The 26,620-nt window shown below is 38.3% G+C and overlaps 1 protein-coding gene across 1 annotated transcript in view; it reads left to right on the forward strand.

Annotated features, from left to right (window-relative positions):
- CDH17 (cadherin 17) overlaps positions 1-26,620 on the forward strand; it is a 97,048-nt gene that overhangs the window by 4,571 nt on the left and 65,857 nt on the right. Inside the window, exons 2-3 of the mRNA XM_019630653.1 lie at positions 18,310-18,380; positions 23,922-24,020. Of these exons, the coding sequence (XP_019486198.1) occupies positions 18,330-18,380; positions 23,922-24,020 (150 nt within the window). The 5' untranslated portion in view covers positions 18,310-18,329. The remainder of the gene's footprint in view (positions 1-18,309; positions 18,381-23,921; positions 24,021-26,620) is intronic.

Genomic DNA, 26,620 nt, shown 5'->3' on the forward strand with positions numbered 1-26,620 from the left:
GTTTATTTTTAATTTGGATTTCTGTGGCATGAGACATCACAAGACCAACCATAAGGCAGTGCCCCACATGGCTCCCAACAAACATTGAAAGCAGACATTCATCAGAGGAAGGTTATGCTCTCAGTGTGGTGGGATTTTAAAGGTGTCATGTTTTTCGAGCTCCTACCAAGGAACCAAATGATCAATTCGAATTTGTACTGTCAGCGAATAGATAGTTTGAATGAAAACATCATCCAGAAATGTCCAAAAGTTGTTAATTGTAAAGGAGCTGTGTTCCATCGTCACAACGCGAGATGACACACAAGTTTGATCACCCATCAAAAATTATTGGAGCTTGGATGGGATGTGTTGCTACACCCACCATACTCACCCGACCTTGCGCTGTCTGACTTCCACTTGTTTTGCTCTCTTCAAAACTCCTTGCATGGTATAACATTCAATTCAGATGAGGCTGTAAATCATCACCTTGTTCAGTTTCTCGCAAATAAAGACAAGTCCTTCTATGAACGAGGAATTATGAAGCTCACTGAAAGATGGCAAAAGGTTATCGAACAAATCAAGCAATATATCATTGATTAATCTTTGTTCTTTATATAAATAAATGACCTTTGAAAAACGTAGACCAAATACGTCATGACTTTTCTGACAACCAAATATATAAAACAGATTTTTGACCAACATAAAGACAGAGATCAACAGTAACACAATCAGTAGGGGATTTCAACACCCCATTGACACCAATGGACAGATCCTCCAGACAGAAAATCAACATGGAAACAGTGGCCTTAAGTGACACATTAGACAAGTTAGATTTAGTCGATATTTTTAGAACATTTCACCCCAAAGCAACAGAATATACATTCTTCTCAAGTGCACATGGAACATTTTCCAAGATAGACCACATGCTAGGTCACAAAACAAGTCTCAATAATTTTAAGAAGATTAAATCATGTCAAGCATCTTCTCTGACCACAATGCTATGAAACTGGAAATCAATTATAAGAAGAAATCTGGAAAACACACAAATACATGGAGACTGAATAACATGTTACTAAATAGCGAGTGGGTCAACAATGAGATCAAGGAAAAAAATCAAAAGATACCTTGAGACAAATGAAAATGAAAGCACAATGACCCCAAATCTATGGGATGTAGTGGGCAGCTTCAAGATGAAGTGGATCCCTGAAGAGCTTGGGAAGTGCCAAAGAATTATATAGGGTAAAGGGGAGGGAGGATAGTCACAAGTACAAGTATGTGAATACTACCAGGTATGGGAAGTTTCTTTACGTGCTTGACCAGGACAGGACAACAACAGGTTCCAGAAACCAGCACATAGCAGGGAGGCAAGAGAGGGGAGCTGATATATGTAAGTCATTTCCTGTATTTTGTGGCTGGTTATCAATGAACTGAGTCATTGCTCAGACATGGCACCCTGGACTCTGTGTTCGAAATGGAATCTACTCAAATATTTGTCAATTGAGTTCTCTGTGATGACGCTATGCTAAGTGTTGGGGGTGGTGTGTGTGCAGAATATGGATGAAGCCCTGTCTTTGATGTCATGGAGCTCACACTTTCTAGAGATAGTTGAATACACACAAAGTTTTTCTAGTTTAACTTCTCCTCATCTTCTAATTTACTTATCTACATTTAAAAAATTCAGAAACCTTTTTGAGATGTGAATTAACTTTGTTTGGTACAAACCCATATCTTTCCTGAAGGTAATAATACCTTTTATGACATCTAAAATCAATAAAACTAGTTGATGGTTAATGTTTGACTAAAGGCGAAGGGAGAGGCTCTGGGGAAGCAGAGTAGTGCAGAGGGAGCGTCCTCTGGGGAGATACTCAAGTGCCAATAGGAGTCTCAACAGCTGAATGGAAGAAAATAACTTTTAACAACCATTTTGTCATTTACTTACAGAAAGGTAAGTGTCAACACATCTGAAATATGTCAATAATGTATTTCTTCAAGATTGACAAAATAGATGGTGGAGGGGGGTACTTAGAAGTCTCCAGGCAAATTTATTTCTTGAAGGTTGCTATGTAGCATTGTTGGGAAAGAAAGTTTATTCCTGGTATGACAAGTTTTACTTACAAAGCATAATTTAAATGGCTTCTTTTAATTCTTCTATCTTTCATAAATTTATTTGATGAAGTAGTTTTGGTTGAATCAAACTTGGTAGTAGAATTAAGAAAAGACTGAGTTTTTGGATGTTTAAATCAGTAAGTATTATACCCATTCTTTGTGATTAAAATATAAAGTGCTTAGCCTTAAGATGCTCTGGCTCTTGTATACTAGAAATTGGGGTTGGAATCTCATTCTCACAATGTCTTCACTCAGATGTGGTCTTCAAAAACTGAGCATTCTACCTACTTCTTAGAGAATGAAATTCAATTTAGAATTCTTAGGAATATGTGGGACACAGTGAAGGAAGGGAAATGCATTAAAGAAAAGAAGCCTTTCTTAAAAGTATTATAATAGAATAAGAATTGAAAACAGAGAGATAGGACTGCCTTCACAATTGGGAAAACAAGACTTGATGTGTGTTTGCTGGCTTCTGGTACTTTCTTCAGCCTCACTGGTGCATGTACCTTCTGCTAATAAGTGATTATTTTGAGATGTCAAGTCATGTACAGCCTATCAGTGTCTTCAAAGGTCCAGTGTGCCTCTGTTTCATTTTTTTCTTTATTATGGTGACTTTGTAGGGACAGATGCCCTCTGGGACGGGAGATGTGGAGGAGAAGATTAGAAGGGCAATGCATTTTCTGATATTTTCTTGTCTTTATTTTTCTTCAAAAACTTATGTAACAAATGAGGAATAACTTGAAAGAAGAAGAAAGTATATATTTAGATGCCAAGGAAAATGGATGACATTCAGCTCCCATCAGGAAACTAAATAAGTCTTTTACTGAGTAAGGGTTTATCATTGATTACAGGGTACACAGTTTGAGTCTTCAGGGTTAGGCAGTGGGTTAGGCCAGTTTCATCATTTACCAACCAGTGGCACTAAGCAGATTGTTTAAACTCTCTGAATCTTAATTTCCTCATCGGTAAAATGGAAGTAATTGCCTAACCAAGTAGTTGTGAGAGTAAATTAGATAAACATGTAAAGAACTCAGAACATTGTGTGGCACTTGATAGACATTCAATAAATGTTAGCTCTCCTTTCCATGAGAAAGTTCAAGTAGGTGACTCAGACCAAATTGAGAAGTTGCTGTGTCACTCACCAGGAAAAAAAATAATAATGCTGCAATAATTATATCTTCCATTGTGCAAGAGAGCAACTAATTTAATGGTAAGGAAATGGGGTCTATCAATATAAGAGAATTATGGAAAAATCAGTTTTTACTTTTTAAAATAAGAGGTGTTTAAAAGTCACTCTGATGTTTCATATGTAAGTCTTATGGTGAGGTGTGGATGTGGCATCCTATGAAACTTGCTAAGATGACCCCTGGGAAAAGTCATGGTTGTTTAAGGTGAAGGTTGCATTTCCAGTACCTCCTTCCTTCTTTTACAAAAGGCAAAATATATCCTGGCAGCAACTCAACTTCCTGTTCCATTGTCAAAGGAGCTCTCTGGAAAGGAGCGTGTGCCCATACTTTTCTTCCATGTCAAAAGAGATGACTCTGAGAAAGAAAGCTGAGCATCATCATGCTTCTTTCTCCAAAGGTCCACAAATAAGTGCTTTTATGGGTGGTAGCTTACATGGGTAGAAACATAAGGGTTTATTCATTGGCATAAAATTACATTCGTTCAGAAATCCCTGATGTCAAATTTAGAATGGGCTAGTTATTCTGTAGCCTATTCCTTGATTAAATAAGGAAAGAGGTGCTAAAGTTTGTTAGAAGAATATCTATCTACCTATTTGTTACTTGTGAGAACAAACAGGAATGTTTACTTGGATACAAGAAATACTAGTAAAAGCAGTTAGTCACCCAGGATTGAGGTATTAATTATACTAAAGTTGATTTTTTCACTTAAGTATATGTAACAGACCAAGCTATACTTGGTTATTATAATGTGTATGTGGCACAAAGAAAACTTAATTTCTCTTAAAATATTCTGTAAAGCTGGTGTTGAATCTTCTCACCCATGATATTCTGAATCAATAATTTTCCATATTTTAATTGTTTTTAAACATTAGGACTTGTAGTTCTTGATTAAGAAATAAAGAGAAATCAAAATGGTAGATTTGTACTCTTAAGCAATGTTTAAACTAAAGATGAACACATCTTCCTCATTTTGAGGGTTCTGTGCTTGGTCTCGGCAGTCAGATTGACCCCCTTCCTCACCTCTCTGAGCTTAGTTTCCTGCTCTATAGGATGACAACAGTACTTTATACTTTATAGAATTGTTGTGATATTTAAATGAAATAAGTTGTCCACAGTGCTTAATTTAATAAATGCTAGCTATATTTTTTGTTTTAAATATAAAAATGAACTCATGAGTGAGATTTCATAGTGGTATGGTCTCCCTTCATAAGCTAGAATTAAATTTATTTTTTCTTACTCTCTGGCCCACCCCAGTTGTCATGTGTGATTTCATTACAGAAATCAGAACGCTAACCTGCCATATGTGAGCACGGCTGTACATTTTGTCATCAGAATTTTGCCTCAAGGAACTAGTATTACAGAAAGTTATTATTATTCTTTAAATCTCAGTGTCTAAACCCTATGGGATGGGATCTAATTTGAACTCACCTCATACTGAATTTCTAAGACCAGCATGTGTGACTTTATTATCTTGACAAAATGCTCAACTGTACACTTTATGATACATGAAGAAACACTTTGTCAAAAACAATGAAGCCACCTTTTATGAGAGACAGTGATTCCTACCCTCCTCTTTTGGCCAGGGAAGCCCTTGTAATGTTTTGCTAGATATGGAGGAAAGTCTTTTGCCTGCCTGCCTCCTAGGGTTTCTGAGGTGTAAGCCTGCACACCTCAGGGAATTCAACACTGACGTCCTTACTGCCAACCTGCTTAAGATGACAGGGAAGCACCATTTCAGAATAGCCATCTGTTGGCCCCATGGGAGTGCCTCCTGCCCCTTTAACCCTTCCATTCAGGGTTGGGCCATCCTGTGTGACTCAGGAGAGGATTTCTTACCCCAGCTGCCCCTTCTCTTGCTCTCTGTGTGGAAGTGCAGAGTGGAATGAAAGCCATTGAGGAATAAATATTCCTTAGAACTCATCCTTCTTTTCTTTAATAAGAATAATTATGCCAATAATTTGTATTTAAATTAATCACATAAATTTAAAACATTTTGAGTTCTGTAGAGGAGCCATCTATCCTCCCATGAGCCCATTTACTTGACCATGAACTCATTGATAAATAATCACCCCCAGCCTTACATATTTGTAAATCTGGATTTCCATATACTGAAAGATTGGCATATCTATATTGCAAAGTTTAATGAGAGAAAAAAAGTGCTCACATTTATGTATGCATGTGCAGGGCAGGGTGACACCCCTTCCTCATTTTGTTCCTTCCTTTCTCCTTCCCAATCAGTTTGAAGTGTGAATCAGCAGCCCTGATTTTATGCCTGCCTATTTCTAGCTTATTAATGGCCACTTTAATTGGGTCCCTAATTTGTCAAGAGTGCCAATTGGTCTGATCTGTGATTTTTTAAACCTTAAATGATGTAATTGGTGCCAGAGATTTGTGAGTGAGACCAAAAAGGGGCATGATTGTCTGAACATTACTTGATGAACAATGGTGTGAGTGAGCTTTTAATCTGATCTTTGTTCATATCTGGTCTTGCTTTATAATTTATGTTGCTCCTAGCTATATATATACATACAATGCAGAGGTAAAATAAATGGCACACAGCATATTTGGTCTTATTTGGCCCTGGTGGTGTTATGAATTCCAGTCATATCCCTTCCTGCCCACATTACACATGATATTTGAAAACAAATTTTCCAGTTCTCTCGTTCTGTACCTTCTTTGTTCTTTGGAAATGGATGGATCAACTTTAGAACAGGTGAATTAATTTCATTACAAGCCCTTAATGGTATTTTTTTAAAAAAGGATGAGAGGTTACTGACTCTATTTAAGGCCTGCCTATCACTTAGCTTTTTGTAAGGGGGTGGAAATCAATTCTTATGTATTGAATTACTTGCAAGTTTTGAGACCTGAGACCTAGAAATTCCCTGTCCTTACTCAGATAAATGGGGAAATGACAGGAGTGTCTAAAAATGCCTCTTGGGAACACTGGAGCCCAGCAGGAGAATCAATCAAGCTTCAAGTGTACCCCTTGGTATGCCATGGGCACCGCATGTATGATAGCTGAATAAAGCTCCATCGAGGCTACCTCTATCCTGAGATGGTAGCACCTTTCTCAGTGAAAACTAGAGTTTCTTGGTGTGTTCGTTTGCTAGGGCTGCCATAACAAAGTACTACAGATGGAGTGGCTTAAACAACAGAAATTAAGGATCTGGAGCCCGGAAGTCCAAAATCAGGGTGTCAGCAGGGTTGGTTCCTGTTTAGGCCATAAGGATCTTTTTCAGGCCACTCCCTTCCTTGTAGTTGGCCATATTTCCCCATGTTTCTTCACATTTTCTTCCTTCTATGCCTGCTTTTGTATCAAAATTTTCCCTTTTTATTAGGACACAAGTCATATTAGACTAGGGCCAACCCTAATGATGTCATTTTAAATTCATTATCTCTGTAAAGACCCTATTTCCAAGTAAAATCATATTCTGAAGTCCTTGAGAGTTAGGACATATGGATTTGGGGGAGGGGGACACTATTCAATGCATAACACTTGGCTTGATTAAAAAATAGGAGGCTGGGCCGGCCGAGTGGCGCGATGGTTAAGAACTGGCTTGGGATGCCGGAGGGCCGCGGTTCGGATCCCACATATGAGGGCCAGTGACACTGCCCTCCACAGCTAAGATGCTGAACAACAGCTCAACCTGGAGCTGGGCTGCCGTGAGTCGCAGGCGACGGCGTAGGCTGCAGCCCCTGTGGCACTGGGTTGCCATGGGCTACCGTGTGTAGCCAGCAGCCAGCATGAGCAGCCAGTAGCCATAGTGAGCGGCCGTCCAGAAGCCGGCGACTGATCTGCCTCGCCCCAGAAGAGCGCAATGATGGTGCCGACTTGGGCCAGTGAAGCAACGTCCTCCACAACTAGACTGAAGAACCAAACGACAGCAACTTGTCTGTTCTCCTTCCCCAATTCCCCAGCCCTGTTCCCATCCCCCCAATTCCCCAATAAAAATCTTAAAAAAAAACAAAACTACAAGAACATTACTATAAAAAAAATGGGAGGCTGCTGAGGTGAAGGTCAGAAGGGAAATGAGGAGCAGACAACACAGAACTATATGTGCTGTAGGAAACAAAACCTCCTGGGTGATGTTCCTCTGAGAAGGGGGAGTCATGTCAGCATGAAGAAGAAGAGTAGCCATTAAATGAAAAATAATAACTTTTTTTAATTTTTGGAAAGATATGTAACAAATGAAGTGATACTAGATGTTATTATGAGTATATTTGTACCTCCAGCGGGAAAATAATAGATGAATAAGAGCATAGGTATGGAATTAGCCAGGCAGTGTGATCTTGGGCAATTCTCTTAACTTCTTTGACCTTCACTTTTTTCATTTTTGATCTTTAAGAGGTAAATTTTAATAGTACATGCTTCATAGGGTTCTTACGAGAAATCAGTGAGATAGTTTATATTGAAGTCTCAGCATGTGTGTGGCAAATTGTTTTCAGTAAATGTTAGCTCCTCTGTTTTTTTATTCTGGCTGAACAGATTCAGGACATGGAGGAATTTCAGTGTTTTGTGGGCTGTAGTGAATTAAATGAAAGCATCAGCCATAAGCAGCAAGACCAGTAGCCCTGATACCATATTTGTAAGTGGTGGTGGCTTTTCAAAACTCCCTTTAAAAAAAAACACCCCAAAAAACCTTTGACCTGTGTTGCTAAGGATGTGCTTGGCCTCTCAGATAGTTGCCATAGAAACTGTCTGAATTTAGTCTTTGAATCTGAGGGAAACCCTGACAAATAACAAAAATTCCAAGGAGGTGATTGGATCAGTTATTTCAGGTAGTTGAGATAAAATGTCACTGAATTCTCCAGTCCTTTTCCAAGTAGTGTTTGTAAGGAAATCTATCAAGTATGTATGGCTTGGTGGTTTTAGGTAATTTTAGTGTAAACTATGGTTTCCCACCAGCATCATTATGATCCAGGATGTGATATTCATTAGTGGAATTATGTACCTGCAAAGAGGAAATATAGGCAACACTTGTTTGAGAGGCCAAAGTCCTTTTCCGGCATAATCCTAGCATTGATGTAGTTGGCCTTGGATTAGTCATATAAAGGCTTTGCCTTGCCACTTTGTTTGGCCGTGGGGTTGTTGCTGTGAAGGCTGCTTTTTGAGTATTCTCATTATCAGGGCCACTGAAAGCTGGTGTCTGAGAAAGGAGACATCTGCAGGCAATGTTTAAGGTTGTGAATAAGCAAACTTGGGTGGCAGAATGAATTTTTATTTGGCAAACACTATTAGAAATATTAATTCACTGACTCCCATAACCCTCAAAGGTAGATACTATTATTATTTCTGCTTTACAGATGAATAAACAAGAGTCAGTGGAGGAGCCAGGATCCAAACCAGCCAGTCTAATGCCAGGGTCTGTACTCCTAACAACCATATCATCTATATCATTGTGTGGGAGTTTTGTCTGCAAATAAATCATGGAAACCGAGACATGGGAGTGGAGAGCAGTGACTTCTCTTTTTCACTGGAAACCCTTCTGTGAAGGATAAGACTAGGTGTAAATGACAAATAAAGGATAAGTGCATTGCTACTTTTACTTTTTAGATTTCATCAAAACACTCCAGCCGGCGACTTGTCTGAACGTTTAACTAAAACAAGGCATTCATTTTATTTTCATTTGTTTTGCTTTTATTCAATTTATATGTATTTGGAAGATTAAAAGTGCTAAAAAGAAAATGAGCTCAAGGAGAGATGATATAGATCAACCAATTCTTAACCTGCATACCAAGCAGATATTTGTTAGTGTATTTAAAAATGAAACAACCCTTCCATCAACAATAAAAATGCATTACTTTGCATCAAAATAAATCCTCAAATCTTGCTAGTTTCTTATAACATTTTATGTTATTTCAAAATCTATTCTCTTATAGATCAGACAAATTAATAGAATATCAATATTAGAAAATCACAAATGTTTTAGAAATTAACAAGCATCTGTCGAGGGCTTAATATATACAAGACATAGTGTAAAAAGCTGTAAGAGGTTAAGCAATCAGCATTTATTAAATCAGGCCTCTGCCTTGGAGGGTTTTATTTTCTAGTAGAGGCAGTAGCACAAACATATAAGTAAACAATGAAAAATAAGATGTGAGCAGGAGGTGCTTTGAGAGGAAGGTACTTCTGACTGGAAATCAGGGATAAGTTCATGAAGGAAGTGATTTCAGTTTCAGCTCCATGAAGGCAGACCCTGTACTCCTTACTTTGGTACCCTAGTTCTTAGCACAGGATCTGGAACGTTATAGACACTTTTTATAACAATTCAATGCTTTTAAAAGAAATGAATACTTTGGACCTAGATGGTAAGATACGAGAAGTAGAAGCAGAAGTGAGGAAAGATGTTTCAATCCAACGTCATGAGCAAATATCAATTGTCCGTTGACTCCAGGTGGGGCCTTGTGCCAGGTGGAGAGAATAGCAAATGCCAAAGCCTGGAGATAGGAAAGCTTGGGGGCAAAGTCCATCTGGGTGTACAGTGTTAACTGGGTGTGGAAAGGGAGTGGGAGATAAGACTGGAAAAGTGCGTTGGGACCAGCAATGGAAAGATCTTTGACCAAGGAGTTTGAGGAGACGGATTCCCAAATGTGTCATTATTGTCTATATTTTTAGTTTTTAAAGCATTTATTGGTGACTGCTGATAATGTTCATTTTGCTAATATAAACAGATTAGTTAGGCTTAACAATACCAATGTATTCATTTATATATATTTTACATTGCAGTATGCTAGAACCTGAAATTATTTGTTTCTATGTGTTTTTAAACCACAAAAGCAGTATAAAGCAGAAAAAAAAAAGCATCGTTTGCGTTTAACATAATAAACCAATTCTAAAATGACTTTTGGACACATCAACCAAATTAATCCTGAGGCAAAAGCTAATTTTTAAACATTCACAGAATTTGTCCTGAAAGGTTTTACTGCAGGCTCTTCTTTAAAATAGCTGTAGGACCTTGGGGCAAACTACTTAATCTATACAGCATGTATATGCAATATGGACATTTTATATATCTCTACCTCTTTATGCCTATATCTACTTCTTTGCAGCTATCACACTATATAGGGTGTGACAGAGTCGGAAGAGGTTTTGGACTTTGGAATCTTACAGATCTGATTGGAAGCATGGCAATGTGACTTCCTAGCTATGTGTTATTAGGTGAATTGTTTAACTTTCAACCTCAATTTCCTTATATATAAAATGAGAATAACAGTTTCTAACTCACTATGCCTGTGAGAGACTCATAAAAGCACACGTTTATTATTGAGTAATTGAAATGTATTTTCCATTTGAGGAAACTGAGGCATGGAGAGATTTAGTATACCCATGGTTGTACAGCTGGTAAAAGGCAGATCTGGGTTTCTAGCCCAGGCTTTTGGATGCAGTCCATTTTCTGTATCACTGTTATTCTATTAGTAAAGGGCCCTTCATAAATCTACCACATACATGATGCTAAATAAATGCTCATTTCTGTTTTTATGTCCATCTCCCATGGCATCTGAGGGGCTAAAATGGGATTAGTACTTTTACCTTTTAAAAGTTCAAATATAAGCTATTCAGATGGAAGGCATTTAAAATTTTCAGGGCCTTAATTTTTAGAGTGGTTAGCATTTTAATAAACATTTTTCCATGCTGAGTATATTAGTGATATATGTTCAATGCAAAAAAATTTTTAAATACAGAAAAAAGATGAAGTGAGTCAAAATTATCCATAATCCCTAGAGATAATAAAATGATTATAATTTTAGTGAAATGAATATATTTTTAAAAATTGAGGTAGGGCCGGCCGAGTGGCTTGCTGGTTAAGAACTGGCTTGAGACGCCAGAGGGTCCCGGTTCGGATCCCACATATGAGGGCCAGTGACACTGCCCTCTACAGCTAAGATGCTGAATAACAGGTCGACCTGGAGCTGGGCTGCTGGGAGTCGCCGGTGATGGCTAGGCTGCAGCCCATGTGACAGTGGGTTACCATGGGCTACCGTATGTAGCCAGCAGCAAACATGAGCGGCCAGCAGCCGCAGTGAGCGGCCGTCCAGAGGCCAGCGACTGATGTGCCTCACCCGGGAAGAGCGCAATGATGGTGCCAACTTGGGCCAGTGAAGCGGCGTCCTCCACAACTAGACTGAAGAACAAAACGACAGCAACTAGTCTGTTCCCCTTCCCCCAATTCCCCAGCACTGTTCCCATTCCCCCAATTCCCCAATAAAAATCTTTTTAAAAATTGAGATAAATTTGTAAATAACATTATATTAGTTTCAGGTGTGCAACATAATTTGATATTGTATACACTACATAGTAATCTCCAAAATAAGCCGTTGCCTCTGTCACCATACAATTATTTCCTTTCACCCGTTTTAGTCCACCCCCAACCCCCTTCCTCTCTGATAACCATCAATTTGGTCTCTATAGCTATGAATTTTGCTTGGTTTTATTTTCTTTGTTTGTTCATTTTGTTTTCTTAGATTCCACATATAAGTGAAATCATATGATATTTGTCTTTCTCTGGCTTATTTCACTTAGCGGAATACCCTCAAGATCGATTCATGTTGTTGCAAATGGCAAGATTTCCTTCTTTTTTATGGCTGAGTAGTATTCCAGTGTGCATGTGTGTGTGTATGTGTGTGTGTGCGTGTGTCACAGTTTCTTTATTCATCCATCAATGAACACTTAGATTGTATCCATATCTTGGCTATTGTGAATAATGCTTCAATGAATGTAGGGAAGCATATAGATTTCTAAATTTTGTTTTTTTGTGGATAAATACCTAGAAGTGTAAAAGCTGGTTAAATAGTAATTCTAGCTTTAATTTTTTGAGGAACCTCCATACTGTTTTCCATATTGGTTGTACAATTTACATACCCACCAACAGTGTATGAAGGTTACTTTTTCTCCACATCCTCACCAACATTTCTTATTTCTAGTCTTTTTGATAATAGCCATTCTAGTAGGTATTAGGTGATTATCTTATTGTGGTTTTAATTTGCACTTCTCTAATTAGTGGTGTTGAGCATCTTTTCATGTGTCTGTTGACCATCTGTATGTCCCCTTTGGAAAAATGTCTATCCAGATCCTCTGCCCATTTTTAATTGGGTTGTTTGTTTTCTTGCTATTGAGTTGTTTGAGCTCTTTCTATATTTTGGATATTAACCTCTTATCAGATACTGGTATATGATTTGCAAATATTTTCTCCCATTCAGTAGGTTGCCTTTTGATTTTGATGATTATTTTCATGGCTGTACAGAAGCTTTTCAATTTGCTGTAGTCCCACTAGTCTATTTTTGCTTTTGTTGTCCTTGCTTTTGGAGTCAGATCCATAAATTCAACACCAAAATTGATGTCAGGAGTTTACTGCCTATGTTTTCTTCTAGGAGTTTTATCTTTTCAGGCCTATATTCCAGTCTTTAATCCTTTTTGAGTTAATTTTTTAAAAGATTTTATTGGGGAATTGGAGGAGGGAACAGCATTGGGGAATCGGGAAGGGGAACAAACAAGTTGCTGTCCTTTTGTTCTTCAGTCTAGTTGGGGAGGACGTCACTTCACTGGCTTATGTTGGTATTATGATCATTGTGCTCTTCCTGGCTGAGGCAGATTGGTCGCCAGCCATTGGACAGCCCGCTCACAGTGGCTCATGGCAGCTCTCACCAGCTGCTGGCCGCTCACACTATCTACTGGCCACTCACGGTAGCTTACAGCAGCCCACTGCAGCCCCATTGCAGCCTACGCCATCACCAGCCACTCAAGGCAGCCCAGCTCCAGGTCAAGCTATTGCTCACCATCTTAGCTGTAGAGGGCTCAGAGTCACTGGCCCATGTGGGATCTGAACCGACGGCCCTGCTGCTCACAGCTCGCGCTCCCAAGCCAACTCTTAACCAATGAGCCACTCAGCCGGCCCCCTTTTTGAGTTAATTTTTGTGTATGATGTCAGATAGTGGTCTACTTTCATTCTTTTCCATGTGGCTATTTAGTTTCCCCAACATTATTTATTAAAGAGACTGTTCTTTGCCCATTGTATATTCTTAGCTCCTTTGTCATAAATCAATTGACCATATATGGGTAGGTTTATTTCTGGTCTCTGTACTCTGTTCCATTTATCTATGTGTCTGTGTTCATGTCAATAACATCCTTTTTTTTATTACTATAGCTTTGTTGTATAGTTTGAAATCAGGGAGTGTGGTACCTCCAGCTATGTTCTTCTTTCTCAAGATTGCTTTGGCTAGTCAGGGTCTTTCGTGGTTTCATACTAATTTAGAATTATTTGTTCTAGTTGTGTGAAAAATGCCATTGGAATTTTCATTGAATTTGTAGTTTATTTTATGTAGTATGGAAAATTTAACAGTGTTAATTCTTCAAGTCCAGGAACACAGAATAACTTTCTATTTATTTGTGTCTTCTTCAACTTCTTTTATCAATGTCTTATACTTTTCAGGGCATAGGTCTTTCACCTCCTTTGCTAAGTTTATTCATAAATATTTTATTCTTTCTGATGTAATCATAAACGGAATTGTTTTCTTAATTTCTTTTTCTGATAATATGTTATTAATGTATAGAAACTCAACAGATTTCTGTACATTGTATCTTGCATCTTTACTGAATTCATTTATTAATTCTAACAGTTTTATTTTATTATTATTTTTTGTGGAGTCATTAGGATTTTCTACGGATGGTATCATGTAATCTGCAAATAATGACAGTTTTACTTCTTCCTTTCCAATAAGGATTCCTTATACAAATTTTTTTCTTGCCTAATTGCTATGGCTAAAACTTCCAATACTATGTTGAATAATGTGGTGATAGTGGGCAATCTTGTCTTGATTTTAGAGGAAAAGATTTTAGCTTTTCAACATTGAGTACAATGTTAGCTGTGGGTTTGTCATATATGGACTTTACTATGTTGAGATACATTCCCTTTATATTCAACATTGTTGAGAGTTTTTATCATAAATGGATATTGCATTTTGTTAAATGCTTTTTCTGCATTTTTTGAGATTATCATATAATTTTTTTCTTTACTTTGCTAGTGTGGTGTATCATGTTGATTAATTTGAGGATATTGAACAATTCTTTAATCCCTGGAATAGATCCTACTTGATCATGGTGTGTGATCTTTTTAATATATAGTTGAATTTGGTTTGCTAATATTTTATTGAGAATTTTTGCATTTATGTTCTTTTTTTGTTTTGTGGTGTCTTTGGCTAGTTTTGGTATCAAGGTAACATTGGCCTCAAGATGAATTTGGAAGCATTCCCTCTTCAATTTTTGCGGGAAGATTTTGGGAAGAGTAGGAATTATATATTTTTTGAATGTTTGGTAGAGTTTACCAGTGAAGCCTTCTGGTCCTGGACTTTTGTATGTTGAGAGGTTTTTGATTTCTGATTCAACCTTTTTGCTAATAATTGGTCTCGGAGTTTCTATTTCTTCCTGATTTAGTCTTGGAAAATGGATTATTTCTAGGAATTTATCCATTTTCTTTTAGGTTGTCCAATTGTTGACATATAATTGTTCAGTTTCTCTTATGATCCTTACAGACCAATATCTCTAATAAACATAATGCAAAAATCCTCAAGCAAATAGTCTTTCATTTCTGATTTTATTTATATATTGATTTCTCTCTCTTTTTTTCTTGGTGAGTCTTGCTGAAGGATTGTCAATTTTTAAAAATCTTTTTAAAGAATGAGCTATTAGTTTGTTGGTCTTTTCTATTGTTTTCTAGTTTCTATTTTATTTATTTTTGCTCTGATCTTTATTTTTTCTTTCCTTCTACTAACTTTGGGCTTCACTGGATCTTTTTTTTCTGATTTCTTTAGGTCTAAAGTTAGATTGTTTATTTGAGATTTTTTTCTTGTTTCTTGAGGTAGGTGTGTATTGCTGTAAACTTCCCTTTTAGAACTGCTTTTGCTGGAATGTTTTGCTGCCTTTAGATGGAATGTTCTGTACATATGTATTAAGGCCATATGGCTTAATATGTCATTTTAGGTCACTATTTTCTGTCTGGATGATCTATCTATTGATATAAGTGGCATATTAAAATCTCCTACAGTTATTGTATTGATGTCAATTTCTCCCTTTAGGTCTGTTAATATTTGCTTTACATATTTAGGTACTCATATTTTGAGTGTATGAACATTTACAAATGTTATATCCTCTTGTTGGATGACTCTTTTATCATTGTGTAATGCCCTTATTTGTCTTTTATTACAGTCTTTGTTTTAAAATCTATTTTGTCTGAGGTAAATATAGCTACCCCAACTTTCTTTTAATTTCCATTTGTATGGAATACCTTATTCCACCCCTTCCCTTGCAGTCTGTGTGTGTTCTTAGATCTGAAGTAAGTTTCTTATAGGCAGCATATGGATGATTCTTGTTGTTTTTATCCACTTATTCACTCTATATCTTTTGACTGGGGGATTTAGTCCACTTATATTTAAAGTAATTATTGATAGTTATGTCCTTATTGTCATTTTGTTAATTGTTTCTGGGTTTTGTTTTTTTGTTTGTTTGTAGTTCATCCTTGTTCTTTTCTTCTTCTCTTGCTCTCTTCCCTTGTGGTTTGATGGCTTTCTATTCTTTCTCATTATCTTTTGTGTATCTACTTAGGATTTTGCTTTGTGGTCACTATGAGGTTCACATATAATAGTATATATAACATTCTAATTTAAGTTGATAGCAACTTAAGTTTGAATGCATTCTTCAAACTACGTTTACCAACCCTCTGTTTTATGTTTTTAATGTCATGTTACTTCTTTTTATTTTGTGTATATCTTAACTAATTATTGTAGTTATAGTTAATTTTACTACTGTTGTCTTTTTACCTTCATACTAGTTTTATAAATGCTTAATCTACTATGTTTGCTGTTACCTATGAGATTTTAACTTCCATATATTATCTTGGTACTTGTCTGTGCCTTTTCTTTTTAGCTTTAAAAAATCCCTTTAGCATTTCTTGTAGGCCAGTTTAGATGTAATGGAGTCCTTTAGCTTTTGCTTTTATAGAAAACTCTATACTTCAATTCTGAATAATAACCATGCCAAGAAGAGTATTCTTGTTTGGAAGTTTTTTCTTTAAGCATTTTAAATATATCATGCCACTCCCTTCTGACCCACAAAATTTCTGGTGAAAAATCAGCTCATAATCCTATGGAGCTTCCCTTGTACATAACAAGTTGTTTTTCTCTTGCTTCCTTTTAAGAAACTCTATTTTTAATTTTGGACATTTTAATTATAATGTGTCTTGGTGTGGATCTCTTTGGGTTCATCTTTGAAACTGTACTTACTGGACTTGGATGTCCGTTTCTTTCCCCAGGTTAGGGAAGTTTTCTGCCATTATTTCTTCAAATAAATTTTCTGCCTCTTCTCCTGATAACCTTATAATGTAAATGTTATTCTGCTTGATGTTGTCTCATAAGTCCCTAAAGCTTCCTTCCTCCCTTCCTTCCTTCTTTCCTCCCTCCCTCCCTTTCTTCTCCCCTCTCTCCCCACTCCCCCTCCCTTCTCTCTCTCTCTTTCTTTCTTCTGCTCTTTGGGTGATTTTCACTACCATGTCTTCCACATTGCTGATCTGTTCATCCAATTTGCTGTTGAAACCTTTTAGTGTATTTTTCAGTTTAGTTATTGCATTCTTCAGCTCTGTGACTTCTGTTTTGTACTTTCTTATAACTTCTCTTTGTTGAAGTTCTCACTGTGTCCATCCATTCTTGTTCTGAGTTCAGTTAGCATGTTTAAGACCATTACTTTGAACTCTAATAGGTAAAATACTTATATCTGTTTCATTAAGGTTTTTTCTTGTTATTTCATTTGAAACATATTCCTCTATTTCTTAATTTTGCCTGGCTCTCTGTGTTTTTTTCCATGTATTAGGTGGATGAATTATCTCTCCTAGTTTTGAAAGAGTAGCAGTGTGTAGGAGATGAACCTTATTGTTTAACCTTGCCAATCTCTTGTTTGTCTCTCCATCCTTTGTGATTCTCTAAGGAGCCTAATTTATTCTTGTTAGGTCCCAGTTTTTAAGGTGTACCAAGACCTGTGAATGTTACAAAGTGAGAAAGCTCAGTCAGCACCTACTTTCAGGCTGAGTGGAAGCTAGACATTCAGACAATAGCTTTTAAGGAATGCAAGTTTATACAGGCTTGTGGGACCACAATTGTGAACCCTGCTGGCCTCCAGGCCAGGTGATCTAGAGCATTCCTCTTGGTGACAGTTGCAAAAATTGGGGACCCAGACAAGTGGATGAGCTCCTGTTTGGGTGGTACTCTGAATCATTTTTTTTATTTCCTTGGTTTTTGTTTTGTTTTGTTCTTTTAAAAGTCCAATATGATAGGCAACAATCCTGATTTACAGGCCATGTGGAAAATTTATCTGTTCTTAAAATTTGTTAGTCATGATGTGTCTCAAGGTGAAAGGTATTATATAATTTCTGTAAAATGTGAAGTCATAGAAAGAAAGGAAAAATAATATTGAACAGCAGAGAATAAGGGCAGAATTTGGATTCTTATTTAGTTGCTTTTGTAGTAATAAGAAGTACATGTTTTTCTTAAGTGTATTGCATAGCTGACAACAATGTTTAGAAGGCCAAAGAGGTGGCTTGTGAGATCTTTGAATAAAGGATTGTGAACATTGTTGGATTCTTTCTGCTTGAGGAATCTCATATATTTGTAACTTTGAATCAGAACCACTAAAATTTTAGTATCTAGTTATTCTGGCTTTTGCCAAAACATAGCTTCCCCTCCATACAATGAGTGAAAATCATACTTATTGCCTATAATTTAAGACCCCTAAATGAAGATTCTAATACAGTGGAGTGGCTAAAGAAATGGAGGAAGCATGAGTTTGATTTGGGGTGTTGACTTGTGTGTTGCTATGGATAAGGTATCATGAAACTTTTGGAAGACTGCATAGCTCCATACAGAGGACAGACTGGCCTTTAGGGATCCCATTCTACTGTGTTTGTAATTTTATATCATCCAATAATCCTTTCTGGTTGGAAGGACATGGTTTTAACAGACTGGTAACTAATCACTCTTATCTCTGGTTTATTCACAGGAGATTGAATAAAGAAAACCATGATGGTGCAAGCCCAACTGCACTGCCTGTGTGTTTTTATACTTTATTTGGTAAGAGAAGAAAATGCACTTTATTTATTTACTAAAATATTTTCTACTATTCTTCTACCCCATACCAGGGAAACAATGGCTACCACTTAAAAAAATAGTCTATCAAAATTAAATTGTTGTATACCAAGGACACATAGTTTGCCCCAATATGATATTTTTGATGAGCTTGCTACAATTCACACGTCTGTACTTTCTTCTCAGATCTTAAAAGCCAATAGCAAGGAGGATAGGTGACTCAGATGATTAGAGCACGCACTCTGAAGAACAAGGTTGCTGGTTCAATTCCACATGGGCCACTTTGAGTTGGGCCCTACTTAAAATAAAAAAGCCAATAGCAATTAATGGGAAAGGTTTTTTAAAAAAAATCTATTTACTCTGGTTTATACCTTCATGTATGTGTCAGGTAATCTGGAAATAAAAGAACACTGACACATGTATTAGTGTAAGTCCCTTAAACTTGACATTATTTATCTAACTTTGACCATGAAAAATTACCACTGAAACAGTAAGAAAAGCATTTTCTCTATTTTCAACCCTGCTCTGCTCTGTACTTTTCATTCCATATGTGTTTTGGAGTTTCATACTTATATTTGTCTTCAGCTGTTGAGTTAACCCTATTTACTGATAGGCTTCTAAAGGTTGGAGCTGGATGGAACCTGGAGAAATCCAACCCTCAACCTCAGGTAGACAGTGAGATGTCATCCTGATTTAACTCATGAGACTCATAAAGGTCATACGTTTGTCAATTTGTTGTATTATGAAGCAAGGTTATAGAGGAGCACTTGCTTTCTCCTTAGAAGGAAGCTTCTAGGTTGCTCACACCACAAATCTTGGTTCCTTTCTTCTGGGACCCAAAAATAACATATCAAATTTCAAGTCCTAGAGAGGCCTTTAGAGCCCACAGAGTTAAAAATATTTACAGAGTGAAATAGAACCAAACTTGTAAAACACTCAGAGCTTTGCCCTCAGGGTTGTAGTGGGGGAGCAGGTAACATGTAGTTCAAACTTTATGAGCAATGTGTATCCTCAAAGACCAGGGACTCACAAGTTGTCACTAGGACTGCTTAAGGATTGAGTCAAACATTCCCACTTGACTTCTCACCTCTCCCTACCCTCTGAAACATCCTTTGCTATCTGTATTATCATAGGGTTTTGTTGAAGTCAGACTTAGGTTCAAACTTGGCACTGTGACTTACCAGTGATAGGAACTTGAGTGATTACTTAAGCACTGAAGCTCAGTTTTCTGTCTGGTTAAATGGGTCTGATAAGAATATTTGCCTTATAGAATGCTGTGGCAATTAAATGAAACAATGGATTTTTAAAGCCCTTGGATCAGTGACTGGCACAGTCTAAGCACATAATAAATATAAGCTATTACCATTATTACAGCATTTTAAATATGCAGTGTCTACACTCATATGGTCCCTGGACTCTATGAGAAAGGGACAGTATTTTAGTAATCTCTGCAGCTTCAGCACATAGCACAGTGCCAGGAATAAGATAGAAAACAAACACATAATTATGAGCTTATATTAGGAAACAACGAGATCTATGAGAGAAGATTCTATCATAATAATAACTTGATATTAGTAGGCTCATCTACCTTTTGTCTAAAAAGGAGACATGCATTCTTCTTCCTGGAAAAAGTTGAAAATAAGATTTTCTTCTCTCTACTCTCATCCTGGTGGGATTTCTGCCTATAGTAAGAAATACTGCCCAAACACTGCTGCAGCAAGAGCCTCGCCCAGGAGATAGCTGCAAGCACAGCTGTTTTGGGCTGAAGAAGGGAGATTGCTGCCTGTGTGGTGGGATTTTAGGGGTGTTGGGATGGAACCACTTCTCTCTCCTACCTCTACTCACCTTTACTTCCAAAACCTCTCCTATGAAGAATAGAAGTGTAGCTGGAGCTTCTTGCCTTTAGCATAAGGCTTTCTTCAGCAGAGGTAGTGATTCAAAATGATTGCCAGTCATTTATTCCATACTGCAAATGGCTCTCTTGTTATTTTCTGAGAACTGGTCTTTATAAAGGGGTTAAAAACACTGCATGAATATACTGCCAGGGCACTGAAGAGAGAGCAAGTAAGATCCAAAATTTGGGAAAGGGTGCTGAATAGGGATGCAGGGAAATCAAGAAAGAGCTACTTATATTAGAATTTTGTCTGGGACTATGCTTCTTCCAGAAGGAAGAATAATTTGGCATATATATTATTTAATCAATGCAGAGAATTCTTGCTGGAAAGTGCAATGAAGGCAGCTACAAAACAGGCAGATCTGGCAATTGCACATGTCCTTTGATAGCCTGGAAGGCAGTATAGCAACATGGTTCAGAGTTGGGGTTTGGTGGTCCAACAGAGCTGGCTCTGTCCCACTGTAGCACCAAGTATCTGTGTTTCTGCTGTGGGACTTCTCTGGAGATGCTTTTCTGATATTGTTGAGAACCAGAAGAAATGATGTCTGTGGAGGGTCTAGCTCCATAGCTGCCACAGAAGAAACATTCAACGATGTCAGTTCCTTTCTCTTCCCTTCCTTTCACCTTTGTGCAAGATGGTAGATATTATTCCCTCCAACCCTCTGGTCTTTTCACACATTTCCACCACACTGTCCTTCTCAGTTCTGGCAATTTGACCTGATGATTAATGGTATGCACATGAATTTTGAAATTTTTATAGCCCAGATAGCTATGTTAATGGAAAAAAGATTTGTTGCCCTGATGTAAGAACCCAAATTTGAACCTTGCAACTGATACATATCCTCCTTCCCTGATAGATGAGCCAGATTGTCCATGTAGGAAAAACACAGGCTGGTTTGTGAGGTTTGCCTGACTAATACAGTTTTCTTCCAAATGCCATCATTGGTGTGATCAATTGAAAGGCTGGCCACTTGCTAATGTGAGTGGAAAGTTGATGAAGGCATTTTTTCTGTCAAGCATAGCCCTACAAAAATCACAGCCCTGGGCTGGCTGAGTGGCTCAGTTGGTTAAGAGCTCACTCAAAGGTTTGAGCTCTGAGCAACAGCAGTTCTAGTCTGGCCCGAGCTGAGCTGTCGCTGAGCTGCCAACAGGTGGCAGGATGGCTCAGCTAAAAAAAATCACAGCCCTTGCCTGGGACCAACCATGGTGGCACCTGGCCATCTGCACTCACTTCCTGAGCCCCACATTCCAGAGGACTTAATGGAACTCAAGAAGATGTAGAAAAGGAGTAGAGGGGAGAAAGGGCCCTCAGAGGAAGATAAACTTAGAAAGGAAGAGATGAGTTAGAAGCCTATAGAATTATTGTGTTGGTAAAGAATACTTTTAGCTATAAGTAAAAGGAAGTTCAATTTTACAGGTCTTCAACATGGGCTTATTTTCCTCAGATAACAAGCCTGAAGTGAGCAGCCTAGGGCAGGTTTAACAGGTCTGTGGTGTTATCAGGTCTGGGACATTATCAGAGACTTTGCTCTACCATTTTGTGAGCTGGTTTGTACCCTTATGTTTTCATGATGACTGCCACAGCTACAGACACAGTCCATTGAACAACAGGGAAGGTTGAAGGGAGATGCCTCATCTGTTTCTTTCTTTTTCTTTCTTTCTTTCTTTCTTTCTTTCTTTCTTTCTTTCTTTCTTTCTTTCTTTCTTTCTTTCTCTTTCTTTCTTTCTTTCTTTCTCTCTCTCTCTCTCTCTCTCTCTCTCTCTCTCTCTCTCTCTCTCTCTCTCTCTCTTTTCTTTTCTCTTCTTTTCTTTTTTTTTTCCAATCAGGAAAACAAAAGCTTGACCACAACCCTCCAGCAGACTTTCCTTTGGTTTCATGAACCAACACTGGTTCACTTGGCTACCTTCCTAGTTGCAGGGGAGTCTAAGGAAGAGACCACTTGGCTTCCCAAGGGAGAGAGGTTGACAGTGGCTGGGGCAGCTAATCCAAGGGCCTGCCACAACTCTGAAATAGAGGAGACCAATTTACAAATCCCTCTGCTTTCTTATTTGTTATTTTTCCATTACCAGAAAACCAATATCAATTTAAGATTCAATGAATCCAGGGATCTAGTGTAAGATCATGTTTTCCCATCACTCTCATACTAATTGTTTTTGGGTTATTCTCAGCATTTCCATGGCAAGAATATACTTGCTCTCCCTAAAGAAGTAGAAAATTCTTTCTTTTCCCCACTCCTGACTTCTTACTTTTTGGTTTTACCTGTCTAGCTCAAAAACCAGTGACTTGCCATATGCTTCTGATTTTAACCTATCCCACCCCTGATTTATACCAGAAGTAGGAGGTCTGAAGAAGCACTCAGGAAGGAGGGGAGACTAGCATTGGGTATAGGGGCTAAATTCTTCCTCCCAGAGGATGCCCCTCTGCGGGTGGGTTTTTGCCTGGCTGTCCTTTCCTGCATGCCACCTGCTCCACTCTGCCTGTTGTTTCCCTTCAGAGGTGCAGTAGTCCTGGAACTAAGGGATGCTGGGGCTGCTGCTGCTGAATGCTCCCTATTTTCCCTGGTTGGGAATGGTGGGTGTTGCACCCTCCCACACATCCCTGATGCAGCTGGCTTCCTGCCAGGTTGTCTCTGCTGCTTTTCCCTCCTTTGAGGGAGTAATGAGTATATAGTGGCTGAGAGGACTGCTTTCCAAGTCTCAGGTTTGAATCCTACTTCTTGCCACTACCTGGGCAAAATACTTAACCTCTCTGCATCTCAGTCTCATCACTCATAAAATGGAGCTAACAAATAATAATTTACCTCCATATGGTAGGTAAATTAACTGTGCTTAGGACAAACCTCAGCACACACTAAATTAGTAAGTATGAGCTCTGCTTACTGTCCCAGCCACCACTTACTACTATTCCAGTCTGGATTTGGGCATCTGCAGAGTACGGCTTGCCTTTTAAGTTCACTGTGGGGCTACTGCTAGAAATAAACATTTTGTGCTTTAATTTTTTTTTCTAAATGAGTATGGATTTCTAATCAAGTGTTAAAACAACAAGCTTTTTATAATTTACCATGTAATTATGTGCCAAGCAAGCAATCTACTAAACACTTCTGCATGTTTCTTTTTTTCCTTATAAATTCAATTGTCCCTGGAGAGACTGTGTACCCTAGAGTGCTGGGAATCTCCCATGAATTTCCTTATAAGCTAATAAAAGTGAAGGGAGGTGTTTTAAGAAGCTGGTATAAAGCCATCTAGAATTTAGAAGGCAGAGTGGCACTATGGAAAGGGCATGAGCTTTTGTTCAATTAGATCCACATGTATGTGGTGTGTCAACCACTTCCAAATTTTATTCTGAGAAAATAGCTTAACCTCTCTGAGCCTCATTTATAACATGGGAGCCCCTTGAGTGGTTAAATGAGAAAAGCAATGCAAGGTTCATAGCATGCCATCCTGATACTCGTATAGTAGAACCTCAACAAATGTTAGACTTCTTTTTGCCTGTTTTGACTAGATTTCACATTGTTTTGAGCTCAGTTAAAATTTTATGTTTCATACATCAGTTCTGGAAGCCACAATAAAATCAGCAAGTGACACATATACATTCATAAGAGATGGTGATGTTAATTTTTTTTTTATAACAGACAACTGGATATGGCCAAGAAGGGAAGTTTAGTGGACCCCTGAAACCCATGACATTTTCGATTTTCGAAGGCCAAGAACCGAGTCAAGTCATATTCCAGGTAATGACTACTCTTCATCACTCTCATCTTGATTTCTCATGTTCTCAGTGGACTTTTACTCTTATCTACTGTGCAGCAGGAAATAAAATAGAGGCACGGCCGATCTCATTATCAAGCATGATTTCAGAAGATAAGTTAATCAGAGAGGTGGGTGTCCTCAGTAGTGTAAGGCATTGAACCTGACATCCTCATTTGGACTTCCTCAGCTGTGTCTGGGAAGAGTTCTCCAATCTTGGGAGTGGAGATCTTATTGCCTGTAGGCTCTATATCTCCTCAAAAATGGGAAGGGAACCAGTTTCTGGAGGGCTATGGCCATTCGACTATTGGACTGTAGGTTCAATGTGTTTGTTGCTTGAAGTGTTTGAAGATATGGGTTCTCTGGAGTCATGCTGGAATAGCCTCTTTGTCTGGCCAAAGGCTTGCTTTTCATCACCACATCCTCTGAGCCTAAGCCTGGGTCCTTGTTTATGGCTCACTGCAGGCCACCCTTCAAGCATCAGATTAAAGGGTGGCCTGCAGGTGGGAGTGAGAGACTTCAGCTATGAAGGGCTCTGAAATCATCCTGAAATGTAATGGAGAGGGAGAAAAACATGCTATTGCATTTACCAGAAATTCCATGGGGATGCCCACTTAGCCTTGGAGTAGTTGAGGGTGCTTTGATAAGTCTCTGGGGGGTGCCTATGACTCCCACTTTACCACACACCTGGAGAGCTAGAGAGGGTTGCTAAACTACCTTCTAAGGCAGATCCCTTCCATTGTTTTGTTGGACAGTTCTGTTCACAGAGAAGAGGCTGAAAGTTGCGTCATGCCCCTTCTGTCATTTGGATTAGTGCAGATTAGAGCAAAGGACCCCAGTGTCTCTCTCCAGCCTGGCCATGAGGGGTGTTATAGAAGCCTTGACCTCTTCAGTCAAGGAAGTCTGGCAGGGAGGGAGGAGCGAATGCTTTGTGAGGTGGAGGCTGATAGGAATTCGCCTGGAGAGAAAGGGAGAGAAGTGTCCTAGCAATGGCACAGCATGGACACCTGCCCTGTGCTGGGAGAGGGCAGGGCACATTCCAAAGGCTGGCAGAGGGCCAGTGTGACTGGGGAGCCAAAACAAGGAGAAGGTGGGAAAGGAGGCTGCAGAGACAGGAAGGGCCCTGACTTCTAAGTTACTTAGGTTTTCTCCCAAAAGCAATGGGTCTGAGTCAAGTTTCCATTTAGGAAAGACTGCTCTCACTACAAACTGGAGAGAGAAAGAGAAGATGTAGGGCACTATTAGGAGTCTATGGTAAGGCTTCACATAAGAGATGATCTCGTGGGTGCTTAGTGGGCGCTTAGTTGTAGATTGTCTCTTACATTTTTTATTCTTTTCATTTATGTATTTTATACTTCATAAGCTGGAATGAACTTCGTGGGCTAGGCACACATTCATTTTCTTTTATTTACCATGTATTCAGTGCCTGCTGTGTACGAGGTACTATGGTAGGTAGAGGGATACAAGATGATGCCAACAATGTTCCTGTCCCTAGGGAACTCACCGGGTAGGAGAAGAAAACTAACAAGTATGCCAACATATGCCATGAAGGGCTGTGGTTGGAGTCTGGTGGGATAGATACAGAGGGGACAAAATGCAGGTGAAAGAAGGGTGATGGGTTTTAAAGGAGGTTCGTTGTGGGTGAAGAGAAAAGGTTTCATTGACCCCTAAACTGAGTATTCAAAGAATAGCAGGTGCTCACAAATAGAAAGCAGGCCCTGAGTGTAGCATGGGAAAAACCATGAGGGTGTATATTTAGCAAAAAAATGAAAGGTGACAGGTGGTCCATGGTTTAGGGTGGGAGGTGCTGTGCAGTCAAAGGTGAGGCTGCTGAGGTCAACAGGGGCTGGGCTGGCTTTTATCTTGTGGTAGGCTGCAAGGTGCCACTGAAGGGGTCAAACAAGGAGTGCAAAATAATATTCCATTGTACGGATATACAACATTTTGAATATCCATTTATCAATTTATGGATATTTATGGCTGTTATGAATAATGATTGCTATTATGGACATTCATGTACAAGTTTTTGAGATGATATGTTTTCAGTTCTCTTGGATATATACCTAGGAGTGAAATTTCTATGTCGTACATAGTGAATTCAATTTTTAATTTTTTCAGAAACTGCGAAACTGTTCTCCAAAGCAACTAAACTATTTTATATTTCCATCGGCATTGTATAATGGTTCTGACTTCTCCACATCATTGCTAACACTTATTATTATCTATCTTTTTTTAATTATAACTATCCTAGTGGGAGTGAAGTGGTATTTCTCCATGGTTTGTGTGTGTGTGTTTCCCTAATGGCTAATGATATTGAGCATCTTTTTTATGTGGTTATTAACTATTTGTGTATCTTCTTTGGAGAAATGTCTAATCAAATCCTTTTCCTAATTTTTAATTGAGCTATTTGTCTTTTACTGTTGTAAGAGCTCTTTATATATTCTGCATACAAGTCCTTATCAGATATATGATTTGCAAATATTTTCTCACATTCTATAGGTTATCTTTTCATTTTCTTAATAATGTCATTTGAAACACAAAAGCTTTTAATTTTGATGAAGTGCAACTTATTTTTTTTCCTTTT

Source organism: Hipposideros armiger, unplaced genomic scaffold (assembly GCF_001890085.2).
Source record: "Hipposideros armiger isolate ML-2016 unplaced genomic scaffold, ASM189008v1 scaffold_926, whole genome shotgun sequence".
NCBI lineage: Eukaryota > Metazoa > Chordata > Mammalia > Chiroptera > Hipposideridae > Hipposideros > Hipposideros armiger.